At 42.9% G+C, this 19,363-nt stretch overlaps 1 protein-coding gene across 3 annotated transcripts in view; it reads right to left on the bottom strand.

Moving 5' to 3' along the window:
• ITGB4 (integrin subunit beta 4) overlaps positions 1–19,363 on the bottom strand; it is a 110,236-nt gene that overhangs the window by 51,818 nt on the left and 39,055 nt on the right. For all 3 annotated transcript variants that reach the window (XM_077251754.1, XM_077251752.1, XM_077251753.1), the window contains exon 2: positions 2,479–2,556. In XM_077251754.1, the coding sequence (XP_077107869.1) occupies positions 2,479–2,556 (78 nt within the window). The remainder of the gene's footprint in view (positions 1–2,478; positions 2,557–19,363) is intronic.

The following is a 19,363-nucleotide window of genomic DNA, read 5'->3' as shown; positions in this document are numbered from 1 at the left end:
TGGAAGGGGTGCTCTAGGTAACTATGTGTTATTTTATGCAGAGATGAGTCCTGGCTGGAAGAAGGAATAGCTGTCTGCGCTGCATGAAAAAGAAAAGTAAAGATGAAGAACTTCAGCTAGAGACGTCACTGGTGAGTCAGTGTGTTACATCTACACTGACACTATACACTGTATACAGAGCTCCTGTGTATAATGTCACCGGCGATCACTGTACTACCTGTACACTGACACTATATACTGAGCTCCTATGTATAATGTCACTGGTGATCCCTGTATTACCTGTACACTGACACTATATACAGAGCTCCTCGGTGTAATGTCACTGGTGATCACTGTATGACCTGTACACTATACACTATATAAAAAATGTCCTGTGTATAATGTCACTTGTGATTCCTGTATTACCTGTACACTGGCACTATATACAGAGCTCCTGGGTGTAATGTCATTGGTGATCAATGTATTACCTGTACACTGACACTACATACAGAGCTCCTGGGTATAATGTCACTGGTGATCACTGTATTACCTGTACACTGACCATAAATACAGAGCTCCTGCGTGTAATGGCACTTATTATTGTTTTCTTATTTCTGATCAGTATTGTAGTATTTGGTCGCTGCGTGGTGGTAATAATATATGGTCTGGTCAGGGTGTGGCGGTATTTGTTCCTCGTATGTGGTATTATTCAGTTGGTATGAGGTGGTAATATGTGGTCTGGTCATGGTGTGGCGGTATTTGTTCCTTGTATGTGGACTCATTCTTTTAAAAAAATGAATAAAAATATACCTAAAAAGAGTATTGGATATTTTAAGAAATTTTTAATAGGTTAAAGTAGAGTAGGGCCCGGCCAATAATCTACCTCGTTGTGGTGGCGGTTTATACAATCTTTTGGCCAGAACAAAAGCTACTGGCTATGTATGTTATATGGTGTTTGTTGGGAACTAGTTTTTCCAAGAGTGGGTGGTGGGACTGTTGAAGGTTCGAGGGGTGGCGGCAGAGCTGGGGTGAAGCCTGGGTGGAGTCTCAAGGGGGCCTGAAAATGTTGCCAGTATGGGGCCCTGAAATTCCTAGTGGCATCCCTGGGCTCTGCTAATACTACTGGAGATACCAGAGGTGCTGAGGTAAAAAGAGGCCACTCATACTTCTGTGTAACAATATATGTACCCCTAGGTCAGGTCACAGCAGTAAAGCTTCCTACAGTACATGCTCACAGGCTTGTGTCCTATTAACATTCTAGGACAGGTTTCTGTCAGTATAACAAGGCGGCGACCATTTTAATTTTATGGTTATTACCTCTCTAGACAAAACCACTGTGATTTGCTAAGTAAATGTGTTTAGGAATTCATTTTTAATAACGTTTCTTTTAGTTATTTTTTTCCTATTTCTGGAGGACCTTTTATGACATTGACTTTATGTCTGGAGCCTATGTCCTGCTGTAGAATAAATTTGGAGCCAATCAAACACCTCCCTGATGGTATTGCATTATTAATAAGTATTTCACAGCTCTGAGGATATCATTAATCTTGACCAAACCCCCCAACTCCATTTGCTGACATGCAGTCCCAAACGTGCAAGGAACCTCCACCATGCTTCCACCAGCCCCTGAAGATTTGAGTGACGGCAGAGTAGCGGTTCAAGCTGGGGAGTGAGGACCCGCCTCCCTGGCTAACGACAGGTATTTTGGCTAACTTTCAAAACGCTTTATTTTGGGAATACTTGAACCAAAAACTAAAAGAGCCACCTTGTTAGAATGCAGCATTACTGCTGCACAAGGTGGCTCTTTTAGTTTATAACGGCTGGAGGGGGGTGACAGTGGCCCTTTAAAGCCAAATATTTCACGTTTTGACTCATCACTCCAGAGCACCTGCTGGCAGTTTTCTGCACCCAAGTTCCTATGTTCTTGTACATAGTTGAGGCACTTGGTCTTGTTTTCTTGCAAGGTATGACATATAGCCACAATTCTTCCTTCCATGAAGAAGACCTCTGGGCAAACTTCTCCTAACAGTAGATGGTTTCAGTTGGGTCCCTTTGGTTGCTGCCAGTTCCGAGCTGATCTCACTGATGAACATCTTCCATTTCCAAAAGAAATTCTTTCATCTGTGCCACTAAGTTTTCTTGGCTGAACACTACTTCTATAGTCCTCAACTTTTCCCATTTCTTAGTTTCCTTAGTTCTCTAAGATGTTTGGAACAACCTTCTTGCGGAGTTTTTTTTTTCAAAACTGTGTACTAGGTACCTAGAAGAACTGATGCTGTGTTGAAAGCAAAATATGGTCTCAGCAAATATTGCTTTAATTTAGATTTCTTTTTTGTTCGTTCACTTTTCATTTTCTTAATTGATAAAAATAAACTATTAGCATCTCTATTTATGAAAACATTTTTACTTTGCAGAATTTTCTCCACAGCTACATAACACCTTTACAGAGCATCATATGTATATATACTGTATATACTGTGTAGCAGAGGATGTACATACCTCTATTGCAGTTGACATCGGAGATACTCAGAAGTAGCAGCAGAGCCCCCAGAATGTGAGGGAAGAACATCTCTCCACCTGCCAGACACAAACGAGGATTAGATCATATATTCAAATAAAAAAAGAAAATTACACATACAGTGCATTGTATAGCATGAGTAGAAGGAAAAACTGTATATCATGAAACAACTGCTAAAAATTAAGTTTGTTTTTCTAATCGCAAGCAGAGGTATAATGAAATAACAAATTGATCTGTTACTCACCCTCTCCAGGTCCAGCACTGCCTCTCCATTGCTGCTCTAGCTGTTGCTTATAGCCTAGAGCAATGATATCACAACTGCAGCTTGCATCACCACTGCAGCCAATCACCAATCTCATAGTCTCACGCTCTCTACATTAGCAGAGCTGCTGACCTCAGTGATTGCCTGCAGCTGTGATTTGTTCTGCAGGTGTGATGTCACCATTTTAGCCTGTGAACAATGACCATAGGATGGGCGGAGACGCAAAATCGATAAGGGTAACAGCTTCGTTGTTTTTTTCATACCTCTGCTAGCCTATGGCTCACAAAACTTTGAAACTAAAAAACTCCTTTAATCCTTTAACTCAAAATCATGTATATGTACACAGGTTGATGCAGTGCCTTATGCTTCCCACTGTACATATACATGATTGCAATATACTGTCACCACACAAAAATCACGAAAGATGACAGATTGCAGTTCCCGATACTGGAGACACACAGTTTGCCAGCCTGGGGCCCATTAGATTTGGCAAGTTGATTTGTCAATACAGTCTGCTTTAGCCTGTTCTTCTGGCTCAGATCTTCTCAGTCATGTTATAAGATTGGAGTCAGCTCCCGGTGCCTCCTGCCTTGGTCATGAATTGTCTAATCACCAATCGTGGCCTTTTAGACTCCTAGCTGTCAATAGTGACAATGGCACCTAGATGGTTAACCTTATTATTATCACACGATCATCCCATCCAGGCTCTGATTCATACTGCCCATGATTCCGCCAGCATGAATCTAATGGCAGGTTCTATTAAAAGAGGTTTACAAAACTGATGGAGATTATGGAGCATTAAAATTCAAAGCAACTCAGAGCTTAATTTAATGCCAGGCACTACAAAAGGTAGTTAAGCCAGGTAAACAATACCAGGGACACATGGCAGTGGCTGTGCCACATTTTACAGTTTCCCATTCTATTGACTGGGACTGTCCTTTAATATCAAGCAAAACACTATTAAAAGTACAATGTTGTGCTGTACGAGCAATGCAAAAAAATGAAAGGGACTTGGACCTCATTGGAGCTCTGTGGCCCCTTCAGTCTGCTGATTGGTCAAAGACCAGGAAGTTGGATCTGATTTTGATGGCCCATTCCAAGAACTTCCAGATATTCGAAGATCTGCATGGCAATGTTGAATGACAGCATTTGTCTTTGATTTGAAATTAATAGGCCTGTATATGCTTTTTATATTGCTTGGATTTTTTCTGATCACAATATTAGGCAAGGGTGTATGTACCATAGAGGTATGCCTTGCAGTTTCTATGAGTACCTTGGAGAATAAAGGCCAATCATGGTTTAACTTACTACCTTTGCTATTGAGTGACAAGAGCCTGTGTAAAGGCCCATTTACACGGACTGATTAGTGGCATAATACAAACACTGATTGGTAAACTTTTATGGATCAGTGGTCGTGTGAATGCCTGTTTACACAAGTAACCATAGTAAACAATGCACACACTATATTAGATCGCTCATCGCATGTAGGCTACCATAGTTCTTGGCTGTGTGAGTCCTGTGTACACAGGATGATTCACTGCAGAAAGCGATGATCTTTTCTGCTGCTCAAAGATCAGTTCAGCTGATGAACGAGCGTTTTCGTTCATTGGGTGATAGGCAGCCTGTTTACACAGCAAGATAATTGTAAAACGATTGTTTTTAACAAAGCTTGTTCACGATTATCTTGCAATGTATATGCCTCTTAAGACTACTTTCTTTAGAGGAACTGTGTTGATACCAAATAAGAAGATGGAGCTTATCTTAAGGGTCCAAAAAAGGTGTTAAGGGGGAAACAAACACTAGGTCCTTCTATTCTTAATGGCAGGGCCTGATACCACAATTGAGACCCAGTTTGATCTTGACAGTACTGTTCATCTATTCTATATATTACACCAAGGGTCTGAAACCTGATGCTCAGGAGCTACATGTGGCAAATGGCTGACTGCTAACTTGGTGCATTAGCAAAGGTAAGTTAGAGGGGGAAATAAATATGGTAAGCTGATGATAGAATAATAATGTAAGATGGGTGATGTTAGCTGCGATAGTGAGGTGGGAGTACTGCATTAAAGAATTTTGAATAGAGGTAAAGTGGATAGTATAAAGCCCATAAGGGAAGTGCTTTCTGTGGGGAAGCTTTGGCTGTCATTATACCAGTAATGGGGGGCTCTGGGTGATGCTTCAGTGGGTGAGGGAGGCAAGGCTGGATGTGGCACACAACCCTTTTTCAGAACTGAACGTGACTCTCAAGGTAAGAAAAGTTCGGAATGACTGGAATTATTATGGAGTTATTTATGCAATATACCCTGCAGCTTCTAAGGGAGAATCACTTAGTTTGATTTCTGCTTTTACTGGCTATGGGTCTATTTGTTTCCTCCTAGCATAGTCAATACTGATTTATGATGATCTGAGGACAGAAGAATGTGGCTATTGTGAATAAAATCACATGCACCCATCTGTCTAATCCAATATTTTAGGAAATTTCCACTAGTGCTTGGAGAGAAAAATGTTATGAAAGTCCTGTGAAAGGCTCTGTGGATAAATTTGAAGAAGTCAGGACTGGAGATGGTTAATACTGTATCTGCTTCACATAAATCTTAACCCCTTCACCCAGAGCCTGTTTTTACCTTAATGACCAGGCAAGATTTTACAAACCTGACCAGTGTTATTTCATTTGCTAGCGATATATTTAGGACAATATTTTTTTGCATCTATTTGTGGAAATATTGTAATTCTGGTGAAATAGTCATAATTTTCAAATTTTTTATGCCCTCAAATCAGATAGTTATATCACAAAAAATAGTTAGTAAATAACACTTACTACGTGTCTACTATACATCAGCAGAATTTTTAAAACATCATCTTTTTGGTTAGAAACTTAGAAGGGTTAAAAGTTAATCAGCAATTTCTCAATTTTCCAACAAAATTTACAAAACCATTTTTTTTAAGGACCACATCACATTTGAAGTGACTTAGAGTGGCCAATATTACAGAAAATACCCAAAAGTGACGCCATTCTAAAAACTGCACCCCTCAAGGTACTCAAAATCACATTAAATAAGTTTATCAAACTTTCAAGTGCTTCACAGGAAGTAAAGCTAGGTGGAAAGAAAAAAAATAACATTTTACTTTTTCCCACAAAAAAATGTTTATTTAGCTCCAAATTTTTCATTCTCTCAATTGTAACAGGAGAAAATGGACCATATATTTGTTGTGCAATTTCTCCTGAATACGAAACCCCATATGTGGTGGAAAACTGATGAGCCTAAACTGTGGAAACCCCCCACAAATGACCCTATTTTGAAAACTACATCCTCAAGGAACTTATATAGAGGTGTGGTTAGCATCTTGAACCCCCAGGTGCTTCACAAATTTTTGAGTCGGGAAAATGACATGCCAAAACAGCATAAACCCCCACAAGTTACCCTATTTTGTAAACTACACCCCTTGTGGAATTCATCTAGTATAGTCACAGAATTTATCTATTCTGTAGTGAGCATTTTTAACCTTCAGGTGATTCACAGAATTATAACCAAAAGGAGAATAACAAAGTATCCAAAAAACACCACACAAGAAGAAATAGTAAAGATTTAGGTAAAATAAACAGTTTTTATTAAAAATAATACACATTAAAAAAAACACATGAATCAAAGGTAGACATGATACATGTAAGAGGGATCAAAAAATGGAGGAAATATCAAGTGATATAGGTGGTGAAGCGGAGTAAGGTCAGTCTGCAAGTAGTAATAGTAGTGGTATAAATAAACCCATATGGCCAGGAATGCAAAAAGTAAAAGTAAAAAAAACAAACAAAGCAACCACATGGAGAAAGGTAAAGTGTAGAGCTTACCCATAATGCTGTAACCCGCCCATCCACAACACCACAGACGCCCTGACGTGTTTCGCGGATGTGCTTTCTCAAGGGGAGTGTGAATTGATTCACAGAATTGTATAACATTAGGCTGATTAAATGGAAAATTACCATTTTTGCCACTAACATGTTGCTTTGGCCCCAACTTTTTAAAAGCGAAAATAAAAGAAAATTAATGGTAAAGTTTGTTATGCCATTTCTCCTGAGTACGCCAATACCCCATATGTGGTCAAAACTATTTTTGAGGCACACTGCAAACTCCAAAGGGAAGAGGCGCCATATTGGAGTTCAGATTTTGCTGGAATGGTTTGAGGGTGCCATGTCACATTGGCAGAGCCTCTGAGATGCCAGAACAACAGAACCCCCTATATATGAACTCATTTTACAAATTACACCCCCTAATGAATTAATCTACAGGTGCAGTGAGTATGTTGACACCACATGTACAGAATTTTATACCATTGGGTGGTGAATAGTGATGAGCGAATATACTCGTTACTCGAGATTTCCCGAGCACGCTCGGGTGTCCTCCGAGTATTTTTTAGTGCTCGGAGATTTAGTTCATCGCCTCAGCTGAATGATTTACAGCTATTAGCCAGGCTAAGTACATGTGGGGGTTGCCTGGTTGCTAGGGAATCCCCACATGTAATCAAGCAGGCTAGTAGCTGTAAATCATCCAGCTGCGGCAAAGAAAACTAAATCTCCGAGCACTAAAAAATACTCGGAGGACACCTGAGCATGCTCGGGAAATCTCGAGTAACGAGTATATTCTCTCATCACTAGTGGTAAAGAAAGAATAGCCCCACGTTTTTAAGTTTTCTAAGGGCTAATAGGAAAAAATGGATCTGACAGATAGTTGTGCAATTTCTCCTGAGTGTGCCAATACCCTACATGAACTCAGGAAATACTTTTTAGACACAGTGTAAAGCTCAGAAAGGAAGGAGCGCTATATTACAGAGCAGATTTTTTGTTATGGCTTGTGGGTGCCATGACCCACTGAAGGAGGACAGTGACCCCATTGTACAAACCACACCTCTCAATAAATTCATCTAAGGGTGCAGTGATCATAGTGACACCACGAGTGTATCAGAGTTTTATAAAAATGGGCAGTGAAATAAAAATAATTACATTTTTACCACAAAAATTTGTTTTAGTCCCAAATTTTCTTCCATTTTTACACAAGTAAATGGGTAAAAATTGCACCAATATGTGTCACACAATTTCTGCTGAATGTGGCAATACCCCAAAATGTGGTTGTAAAGTACTGCATAGCTGTACAGTGAGACTTGGGATGGAAGGAGTGCTCTTTGGCTGTTGGAGAAAAAATTATTGTAGAGTAAGAATGGTGGACTGTGCTATTGTATTCCTGCCCCTGAAGTCACCAATCACATTATAATATAGTGTGAACAAGGTTATGCATCTTTTATACAGTATATATGATAATGTGTAGTGCATAACTAATATGTTTAGTGTAAAGTATAGAGTAAGACATAGGTTGGGCTTAGGATATAGGATAGTAATTATAGAGTAAGACAGACTTTGTAAGAATTATGGGTCTAAATAGGCAAATTGCCTCATCAGAGTGAAAGAGGACTTGTAATCTATATCGCCACCTGTTGGAAGCAGCAATCCTGCAAGTCACAATCAACCCTTTAACCAGTCTTGCAATATGACTTAGGATAAAAGCCACATCAGAATCTCAATTTGCAGACACGGTGTTTCGGGCTATTGGCCCTCGTCAGTGCAAAGTATGAGAACTGATTTGGCTAGGTGATAGGTTCTGGACTGAGGTCTAAGGGGTAATGTTTCTTCTTGTGGAGAGTGACATACCGGCTCTAGCATGCCAAGGTAAGGTGGCTTATTCGCCGTGCAATGCTCCTCTGAGAAGTTTAATATGCAAATTGCCTCTTCAGGGAGAAAGAGAACTTGAACTCTACAGCGCTGAAATAAAGTTGTTATATTGTTTTTTAGTGGTTCACCAGGTCTATATAGCATTTTGCACAAGTCACTTTTATGCACTTTTCACTTTTATAATGCAAGCATATGCATTTACAATGTAATATCTACCTTTGCACTTTATTTCGCACATTATTATACCCATTGCACATCATACTCGCCTCTGATTTCCTCTGTCTCGCCGGCGGTCCGGAGTCATGTGAAGTGGGCGTGGCGCCGACCCGCTCATGTGACCCGGCCGTGTCTGACGAGATCGAGGCTTGAGGTGCTGCACAGCACAGTCACTTGCGGTTCACCGCAGCGCACGCCTCCCTTTTCAATTTCACATGTGATCTAATTAAACACACATATATACCGGATGGAGAGCCGGATTTAGCCACGCCCCCTGAGGAAGCGACACACGTGAACGCGAAACGCGCGTTGGGGTATGGGACCGGGACCTAGTCTGGACATCTCTTTACAAATGGGTAATTAGTCTATTTACTTTTTTAATACAGGTAGTATGGGCTCATCAATGTTGCATATAATGGCGGTATTTATCGTGGCAAAGCAGCCGTATAAAGAGCATTGAACCCTGCTTTATGCTACAGCATTGGGCCTCCCCTGTTGATACCTACTGGATACTATTTATATTACTTTTTAGTATTTATGTCCTGCCATGTGTCCCGATCCATGGGTTGCACCATAGTAGTCACTTTTTAGTAACTTTGTGAATCTATCAATTTATGTATATTATATGTACAATTGTTTCAAAAAATAAGATTATCATCAGTCTTATAATAAAGGATATTTTTTCATGTCCTGGCGTAATATGACTCGTTTTTCTCCAGTTGAAATAACTTTGTGATCGAGTAGCCGTATGTGTAAAGAAATTACTGACATCTAATTTATATCTACAGCGCCAGCTGTTGGAAGCAGCGATCCTAAAAGTCACAATCAACCCTTTAACGAGTCTTGCAATAAGACAGGATATGTCACTCTTCACAAGGATAAACGTTACCCCTTAGACCCCAGGTGTAAAGATAAATGGTATAATACATAGTTAAAGTTTGGGACTAGACCCCAATGGGAGGGAGAAGCCCCAGTTAAAAGGGACTGCTTCCTGGTAGGTATCAGATAGGGAACTACATTAACCAAGGTCAAGTTCAAGAAAGAATCTATTGTTCAAGGCAGTGAGAAGCCTTACTGGAATCTCTTGAGGATATTCTTGCAATGTCCAGAGCTCAAGGCTCGGTACAGGTGCTACGAAGAGTGCCTTATCCTCTGTGATACAGAGGGTGATAGACGTGGAACCGCGTAAAGGGAAGATAACAGATCCCAAGTGCACTGCATGACTGAACGGGAAATCCCTGGGGCTGACACAGCCAGTGAATATAGGGATAGTCCAGGAGGAACGGACAGTAATGCTGAGGATGCATTGTATTAAAGAAACAGGGAATAAGAAGTGTTGGGGCCAATATTGCGTGTTACAATCTGATGAACTTGAACTATTCAACAAACCTTTGCTTGTTAAATTGAACTTTGTGTCCCTTGAACTATGTGCGGCGGCTCATGAAGATGGAGGTCTGGAGAAAACAGAGGCCTTCGGCCTACAAGTGAGTGTGATGCACCCCACACCTGGTAGCACATTGGGACTGGGACACGATTTTCCTGTAAAGTACCAGGGCTTTATGAAGCTGCAGCTCAACCATAGCTACTGCCATCGGTCACTTTACAGTAGAATAGTTTGCGGACTCCATATATAGAGCTCCTAAGTGTCAGAAGAGTAAAATCCGTTCTCAAGCGACCACATTTTGGAAATCACACCCCATTAGAAATTTATCTACAAGTGTAGTGATGATTTTGACTCCATGGGTGTTTTCCAGAAACAAGCAGCAGTGGATGTTGCCGAGTGAAAATTCCAAATCTGCCAGTGTAGTGCCCAGTATATTGTAGTGTCCATACACTGTGCCTCGCTTGTTCTTCTGGAAACATGCACCCTTAAATTAAGCAGGCTCTCATCGCTACAGAAATGCCAAAAAGGTGGATGCTAAATGTAGATAAGGCACACTGGGGCTCAGAAGGGAGAAGGGAATTTGAATTTGGCAGAATTTGTTGGATTTTATTTGCGGGGCAAGGAGCCATAGTGCTTTTCCAGAATCTTTGTAGTAGCAGTAATGTGGAAGTCCCCTATATTTCCACTGACAGATGTAGGACCTGAGTGGGAACTTGCTTTTTTTGAGTTTAAGCTTTTATTGGAAGCATTTTACATAACGTTTGGGATCACATTTGTCCAGCACTCTACGCTGAGCACTTACATTGGGGTTTCCATCTAAATCTCTGAAGGACATGATTCAGATGAAACACCCAATGGGTCCATTCACTATCATGAGGAAGTAGGGTTACTCTGGACTCCGTCTGACCTCTGTTCAGTGATGTCCTTCTTTTCAGAAGTGCACAGAACTGTGGCCTACTGTGCTTTTATTCATGCTTAAAAAGACGGATACCGCAGCATCATAGTCCACCTGCATCTTTATAGGCAATTGCAGCGCCCCAGAGTCCTGGTCGTTGCAGTACTGTTGCTCCGCCACTAAGGGGAGTGATGGTATGTCCGATGGCACTTAAGGAGTTCACCTGACCAGGTATCACAGACACCAATACACTTCACCGTCTGGCCTCCAGGGGGAGCTAAGGGTACTATGCATTAGGCCACTCCTCACAATCTGGTAAAACTGGGGGTTGGATAGAAAGTGGGAGGAGAAGCTGACTGGGTTGGAACCAGGCAACATCCTGTGGCAGAGGGTGTTGCGGGGAAAGATTCAGGGGGGTCCCTGTCAGGGGTGGGATCCTGACAGAGGCCTAGCGAACAAGACAGAACGTTAAGGAACCGCGCCTGCACTACATTGCCGCGGTATCTCAAGAAAGGACAAGAAGCGATGTTTATTGTGGAGAAGTGAGAAACGAGATCACAGCAAAAAGGAGATAATACCAGTAGGAGTCTGTTGTGAATTCCGTTCTCGGACTCCCTCCTGTGGTCATGAATGGTACTTTGGTTGGTTCTGCTCTTGGACTCCCTCTGGTGGCTTCGAGCGGAACTGCTGGTCACTGAGGTTGGCTTTATCAGCTGCTCTCGTTTATTGCTATGTTGCTTCCCTATTTAACTCCACTCAGATCGTTACTTCATGCCAGCTGTCATTGTTTCAGTATTGGTTCAGATCTCTCTTGGACTTCTCTGAGGACCTGTCTACTCCAGCAGAAGCTAAGTCTTGCTAGTTCATTTGTTGTTACTGCTATTTCTAGTCCAGCTTGCTATCATGATGTTCCCTTGCTAGCTGGAAGCTCTGGGGTGCAGAGTGGCACCTCCACACCGTGAGTCGGTGTGGGGAGTCTTTTTGCTTACTCTGCGTGGTTTTTTGTAGTCTTTTGTGCTGACCGCATAGATCCCTTTTCTTTCCTCTGACTATTTAGTGGAATCTGGCCTCCTTTGCTAATACCTGTTTCATTCCTGTGTTTGTGACTTTCCTCTTAACTCACAGTCAATATATGTGGGGGTCTGCCTTTACCTTTGGGGAATTTCTCTGAGGCAAGGTAAGGCTTCTATTTCTATCTTTAGGTGTAGTTAGCTCTCAGGCTGTGAAGAGGCGTCTAGGGAGAGTTAGGTACGCTCCACGGCTATTTCTAGTTGTGTGTGATAGGAGTAGGGTTGCGGTCAGCAGAGTTCCCACTTACCCAGAGCTTGTCCCGATTTTGAACTTACTCATCAGGTCATTCCGGGTGCTCCTAACCACCAGGTCCATAACAGTACAGCTGGCCCGAAAGTGTTAATGCATCTCAAAAGAGGGATAAGAGAAGTTCTGAACCCATTTTTTTTTCTTTGCAGTGTGTTTTGTCTCTCTTTTCCCCTTAACCTCTGGGTGGTTCAGGACTCAGTTGTAGATATGGATATTCAAGGTCTGTCCTCTTGTGTGGATCATCTCACTGCAAGGGTACAAAGCATTCAAGATTATGTAGTTCAGAATCCGATGTTAGAACCTAGAATTCCAATTCCTGATTTGTTTTCTGGGGATAGATCTAAGTTTCTGAATTTCAAAAATAATTGTAAACTGTTTCTTGCTTTGAAACCCCGCTCCTCTGGTGACCCCATTCAGCAAGTAAAAATTATTATTTCTTTGTTGCGTGGCGACCCTCAAGACTGTGCATTCTCCCTTGCGCCAGGAGATCCTGCATTGCTTAATGTAGATGCGTTTTTTCTGGCGCTTGGATTGCTTTATGATGAACTGAATTCAGTGGATCAGGCAGAGAAAATCTTGCTAGCTTTGTGTCAGGGTCAGGATGAAGCGGAGATATATTATCAGAAGTTTAGAAAATGGTCTGTGCTTACTCAATGGAATGAGTGTGCCCTGGCAGCAATTTTTAGAAAGGGTCTCTTTCTGAAGCCCTTAAGGATGTTATGGTGGGATTCCCCACGCCTGCTGGTCTGAATGAATCAATGTCCTTGGCCATCCAAATTGATCGGCGTTTGCGTGAGCGCAAAATTGTGCACCATTTGGCGGTGTCCTCTGAGCAGAGGCCTGAGCTTATGCAATGTGATAGAACTTTGACCAGAACTGAACGGCAAGAACACAGACGTCAGAATAGGCTGTGTTTTTACTGTGGTGACCCCACTCATGCTATCTCTGATTGTCCTAAGCGCACCAAGCGGTTCGCTAGATCTGTCACCATTGGTACTGTACAGCCTAAATTTCTTTTGTCTGTTACTCTGATTTGCTCTTTGTCATCCTACTCGGTTATGGCATTTGTGGATTCAGGCACTGCCCTGAATTTGATGGACTTGGAGTTTGCCAGGCGCTGTGGTTTTTTCTTGGAGCCTTTGCAGTATCCTATTCCATTAAGGGGAATTGATGCCACGCCGTTGGCCAAGAATAAACCGCAGTATTGGACTCAGTTGACCATGTGCATGGCTCCTGCACATCAGGAAGATATTCGCTTTTTGGTGTTGCATAATTTGCATGATGTGGTCGTGTTGGGTTTGCCATGGCTACAGGTTCATAATCCAGTGTTGGATTGGAAATCAATGTCTGTGTCTAGTTGGGGTTGTCAAGGGGTACATGGCGATGTTCCATTGGTGTCAATTTCTGCTTCCACTCCTTCTGAAGTCCCTGAGTTTCTGTCGGATTACCAGGATGTATTTGATGAGCCCAAATCCAGTGTCCTACCCCCTCATAGGGATTGTGATTGTGCTATAAATTTGATTCCTGGTAGTAAGTTTCCTAAGGGCCGACTTTTTAATTTATCTGTGCCAGAGCACGCCGCTATGTGGAGTTATATAAAGGAGTCCTTGAAGAAAGGGCATATTCGCCTGTCTTCATCATCGTTGGGAGCAGGGTTCTTTTTTGTGGCCAAGAAGGATGGTTCTCTGAGACCCTGTATAGATTACCGCCTTCTCAATAAAATCACGGTCAAATTTCAGTACCCTTTGCCTCTGCTGTCTGATTTGTTTGCTCGGATTAAGGGGGCTAGTTGGTTCACCAAGATAGATCTTCGAGGGGCGTATAACCTTGTGCGTATTAAACAGGGCGATGAATGGAAAACAGCATTTAATACGCCCGAGGGCCATTTTGAGTACCTGGTAATGCCATTCGGGCTTTCAAATGCTCCATCTGTGTTTCAGTCCTTTATGCATGACATCTTCCGAAAGTATCTGGATAGATTCATGATTGTATATTTGGATGATATTTTGGTCTTTTCGGATGATTGGGAGTCTCATGTGAAACAGGTCAGAATGGTATTCCAGGTCCTTCATGCTAATTCCTTGTTTGTGAAGGGGTCTAAATGTCTCTTCGGTGTTCAGAAGGTTTCCTTTTTGGGCTTCATTTTTTCCCCTTCTACTATCGAGATGGATCCTGTTAAAGTTCAGGCCATTTATGATTGGACTCAACCTACATCTGTGAAGAGCCTCCAGAAACTCCTGGGCTTTGCTAATTTTTACCGTCGCTTCATCGCTAATTTTTCTAGTGTGGTTAAACCTTTGACTGATTTGACAAAGAAAGATGCTGATGTGGTGAATTGGTCCTCTGCGGCCGTTGAGGCTTTTCAGGAGCTGAAACGTCGTTTTTCTTCGGCCCCTGTGTTGCGTCAGCCAGATGTTTCGCTCCCTTTTCAGGTCGAGGTTGATGCTTCTGAGATTGGAGCAGGGGCTGTTTTGTCTCAAAGAAGTTCTGATGGCTCTGTGATGAAGCCATGTGCCTTCTTTTCTAGAAAGTTTTCGCCTGCTGAGCGTAATTATGATGTTGGCAATCGGTAGCTGCTAGCTATGAAGTGGGCATTCGAGGAGTGGCGACATTGGCTTGAGGGAGCCATGCACCGCGTGGTGGTCTTGACGGATCACAAAAATCTGACTTATCTCGAGTCTGCCAAGCAGTTGAATCCTAGACAGGCTCGATGGTCGCTGTTTTTCTCCCGTTTCGATTTTGTGGTCTCATACCTTCCAGGTTCTAAGAATGTGAAGGCGGATGCCCTTTCTAGGAGTTTTGTGCCTGATTCTCCCGGAGTCCTTGAGGCGGCTGGTATTCTCAAAGAGGGGGTAATTCTGTCTGCCATCTCCCCTGATTTGCGGCGGGTGCTGCAGGAGTTTCAGGCTGATAGACCTGACCGTTGTCCAGCTGAGAAATTGTTTGTCCCTGATAGATGGACTAGCAGTTATTTCTGAGGTTCATTGCTCGGTGTTGGCTGGTCATCCTGGGATTTTTGGTACCAGAGATTTGGTGGCTAGGTCCTTTTGGTGGCCTTCCTTGTCACGGGATGTGCGTTCTTTTGTGCAGTCCTGTGGGACTTGTGCTCGGGCTAAGCCCTGCTGTTCTCGTGCCAGTGGGTTGCTTTTGCCCTTGCCAGTCCCGAAAAGGCCTTGGACGCATGTTTCCATGGATTTTATTTCAGATCTTCCTGTCTCTCAAAGGATGTCTGTCATCTGGGTGGTTTGTGATCGCTTTTCTAATATGGTCCATTTGGTACCCTTGCCTAAGTTACCTTCTTCCTCTGATTTGGTGCCATTATTTTTTCAACATGTGGTTCGTTTGCATGGCATTCTGGAGAACATTGTGTCGGACAGAGGTTCCCAGTTTGTCTCTAGGTTTTGGCGGTCCTTTTGTGCTAAGATGGGCATTGATTTGTCTTTTTCTTCGGCTTTCCATCCTCAAACAAATGGCCAAACCGAAGAACCAACCAGACTTTGGAAACCTATCTGAGATGCTTTGTTTCTGCTGATCAGGATGATTGGGTGACCTTCTTGCCATTGGCTGAGTTCGCCCTTAATAATCGGGCTAGTTCGGCTACTTTGGTTTCGCCTTTTTTTTTGCAATTCTGGTTTTCATCCTCGTTTCTCTTCGGGGCAGGTTGAGCCTTCTGACTGTCCTGGTGTGGATTCTGTGAACAGGTTGCAGCAAATTTGGACTCACGTAGTGGACAATCTGACGTTGTCCCAGGAGAAGGCTCAACGTTTCGCCAACCACCGTCGTTGTGTTGGTCCCTGACTTCGTGTTGGGGATTTGGTTTGATTGTCTTCTCGCTATGTCCCTATGAAGGTTTCTTCTCCTAAATTTAAGCCTCCTTTCATTGGTCCTTATAAGATTTCTGAAATTCTCAACCCTGTGTCATTTCGTTTGGTCCTTCCAGCTTCTTTTGCCATCCATAATGTGTTCCATAGGTCGTTGTTGCGGAGGTACGTACGTGGCGCCTATGGTTCCCTCCGTTGATCCTCCTGCTCCGGTGTTGGCTGAGGGGGAGTTGGAGTATGTGGTGGAAAAAATTTTGGATTCTCGTATTTCGAGACGGAAGCTTCAGTACCTGGTTAAGTGGAAGGGCTATGGTCAGGAGGATAATTCCTGGGTTGTTGCCTCCGATGTCCATTCTGCCGATTTAGTTCGTGCCTTTCATTTGGCTCATCCTGATCGGCCTGGGGGCCCTGGTGAGGGTTCGGTGACCCCTCCTCAAGGGGGAGGTACTGTTGTGAATTCCGTTCTCGGACTCCCTCCTGTGGTCATGAATGGTACTTTGGTTGGTTCTGCTCTTGGACTCCCTCTGGTGGCTTTGAGTGGAACTGCTGGTCACTGAGGTTGGCTTTATCAGCTGCTCTCGTTTATTGCTATGTTGCTTCCCTATTTAACTCCACTCAGATAGTTACATCATGCCAGCTGTCATTGTTTCAGTATTGGTTCAGATCTCTCTTGGACTTCTCTGAGGACCTGTCTACTCCAGCAGAAGCTAAGTCTTGCTAGTTCATTTGTTGTTACTGCTATTTCTAGTCCAGCTTGCTATCATGATGTTCCCTTGCTAGCTGGAAGCTCTGGGGTGCAGAGTGGCACCTCCACACCGTGAGTCGGTGTGGGGAGTCTTTTTGCTTACTCTGCGTGGTTTTTTGTAGTCTTTTGTGCTGACCGCATAGATCCCTTTTCTTTCCTCTGACTATTTAGTGGAATCTGGCCTCCTTTGCTAATACCTGTTTCATTCCTGTGTTTGTGACTTTCCTCTTAACTCACAGTCAATATATGTGGGGGTCTGCCTTTACCTTTGGGGAATTTCTCTGAGGCAAGGTAAGGCTTCTATTTCTATCTTTAGGTGTAGTTAGCTCTCAGGCTGTGAAGAGGCGTCTAGGGAGAGTTAGGTACGCTCCACGGCTATTTCTAGTTGTGTGTGATAGGAATAGGGTTGCGGTCAGCAGAGTTCCCACTTACCCAGAGCTTGTCCCGATTTTGAACTTACTCATCAGGTCATTCTGGGTGCTCCTAACCACCAGGTCCATAACAGGAGTCGTGCCGTAAGATTGAGGCAACATCCTACTGAGGCGCGTAACCGGTGGCCGGAACGCCGAGGAAGTATTGGGCTCCAAGCATTACTTCAATCCAACGGCAGGACAGTTAATTATAGGTTGGCTTTCTCACCTAAATCACCTAAGCAGACATAGGGGGCAACTGTGGGAGAGGGGCGACACTAGGGTCCCGGAAGAACTCCAGGCCTACCGTCATACGGGTGCGTCCTAGCCATATCATCTGGGGGACGGAGAAGAACATCAGAACAGATACAAGTTGTGAGAAAGAACATCAGAAACAGACACAACAGTTGTGAGGACTATCCCGTGGTGCTCAGCAGGGAAGTACTACAACACACAGGCGCTAGAAGGTAGGCACAGATTTCCACCTGCAAAGGGAACTCTGGAGGTGCCTTCAGACCGGCCGGTCTCAGCCAGCCCTGTTAGCAGTACTCTGGATTGAGGATCCTGAAGCCTTCAGTAAAGAGGTAAAGAGACTGCAACCCTGTGTCCTCGTTATTCATCGCGACCTACACCATGCACCATCATCTCATCTTTCATTGGACGCCCCTTAGCAGGGTCATGGACCGGGTCTAGCCACCGTGACAAGACCGAGACAGAGAGGCCCGGTACCGAGTACCCCGCGGCCCTGCGTCTGGGGGCGCTCCACAATCTTCGGCCGGGGTTTCCATCTGAATCACATATTTCAGACATTCACAAGGAAGCCCCGGAATAAATGCTCAGCATAGAGCGCAGGATAAATGTGAACTGAGGCTTACTTTGAAATTTGAGAGGCAGAGTAAATAAATCAACAACATTAAATTGGTTTTATTTATTTTTTACGCCATTCCTCATGCGGTATAAGTGATTAGGCAACTTTATTTTTCCGGTCGGTGCGATTACAGTGATTCCAGATTTATATCGGGTTTTTATGTTTGGCAGCTCTCACACACTAAAAGACGCCTTTTTTTGTTAAATAAAATGTTTGCATCGCTATATTTTGAGAGCTATACTTTTTCTATATTTCTGCCGACAGAGTCATGTGAGGACACGTTTTTTTTGGGACGAGTTCATATTTTTATTGGTACAATTTTTTGGACACATAAAATTTTGTGATCGCTTTCTATTCCAATTTTTGGAAGGCAGAGTGAACAAAAAACAGCAATTTAGGAATTGTTTTTTTGGAGTGGAATTTCATGCCGTTTACTATATGGTAAAATTGATAAGATGGCTTTATTCTTTGGGTCAGTACGATTACAGTGATACCACATTTATATCACTTTTTATATGTTTTGCCACTGTCAAAACTATTTTATTGTCTTTGCATCAGTATATTCTGAAAGCTATAATGTTTTAATTTCTCCGCTGATGGAGCTGTTTTGTGGCTTGATTTTTGCTGGACAAAATATTGTTTTCAGCAATACCATTTTTATTTCCATTCGACATTTTGATTGCATTTTATTCCATTTTTGACGGTATGATGAAAAAGCTTTTTTTTGCCACATGCTTTATTATTTTTGTTATGGTGTTCACTAAAGGGGTATAATAGTGTGACAGTTTTATAGATCGGGTGTTCCGGATGTGGCTATACCAAATATGTGTATTTGTTTATATTTTTACATTTCTTTTTTTACTTTTTTTTTAAAAATTTTACTTAGTTCCTCTTTGACATTTTAACTCTTATTAGTTGGATCCCTAGTATAATGCAATGCAATGCAATGCACCAGCATTATATCTGTCAGTGCTGAACTAACAGAAGACTCTTAGGGTACCGTCTCACAGTGGCACTTTGGTCGCTACGACGGCACGATCCGTGACGTTCCAGCGATATACTTACGATCTCGCTGTGTCTAACACACTACTGCGATCAGGGACCCCGCTGAGAATCGTACGTCGTAGCAGATCGTTTGAAACTTTCTTTCGTCGCTGGATCACCCGCTGTCATCGCTGGATCGGGGTGTGTGATGCCGATCCAGCGATGTGTTCGCTTGTAAGCAG

The sequence above is a fragment of the Ranitomeya variabilis genome, chromosome 4 (assembly GCF_051348905.1).
Source record: "Ranitomeya variabilis isolate aRanVar5 chromosome 4, aRanVar5.hap1, whole genome shotgun sequence".
In the NCBI taxonomy this organism is placed as follows: domain Eukaryota; kingdom Metazoa; phylum Chordata; class Amphibia; order Anura; family Dendrobatidae; genus Ranitomeya; species Ranitomeya variabilis.
This window is presented reverse-complemented; position numbering and strand designations above follow the sequence as displayed.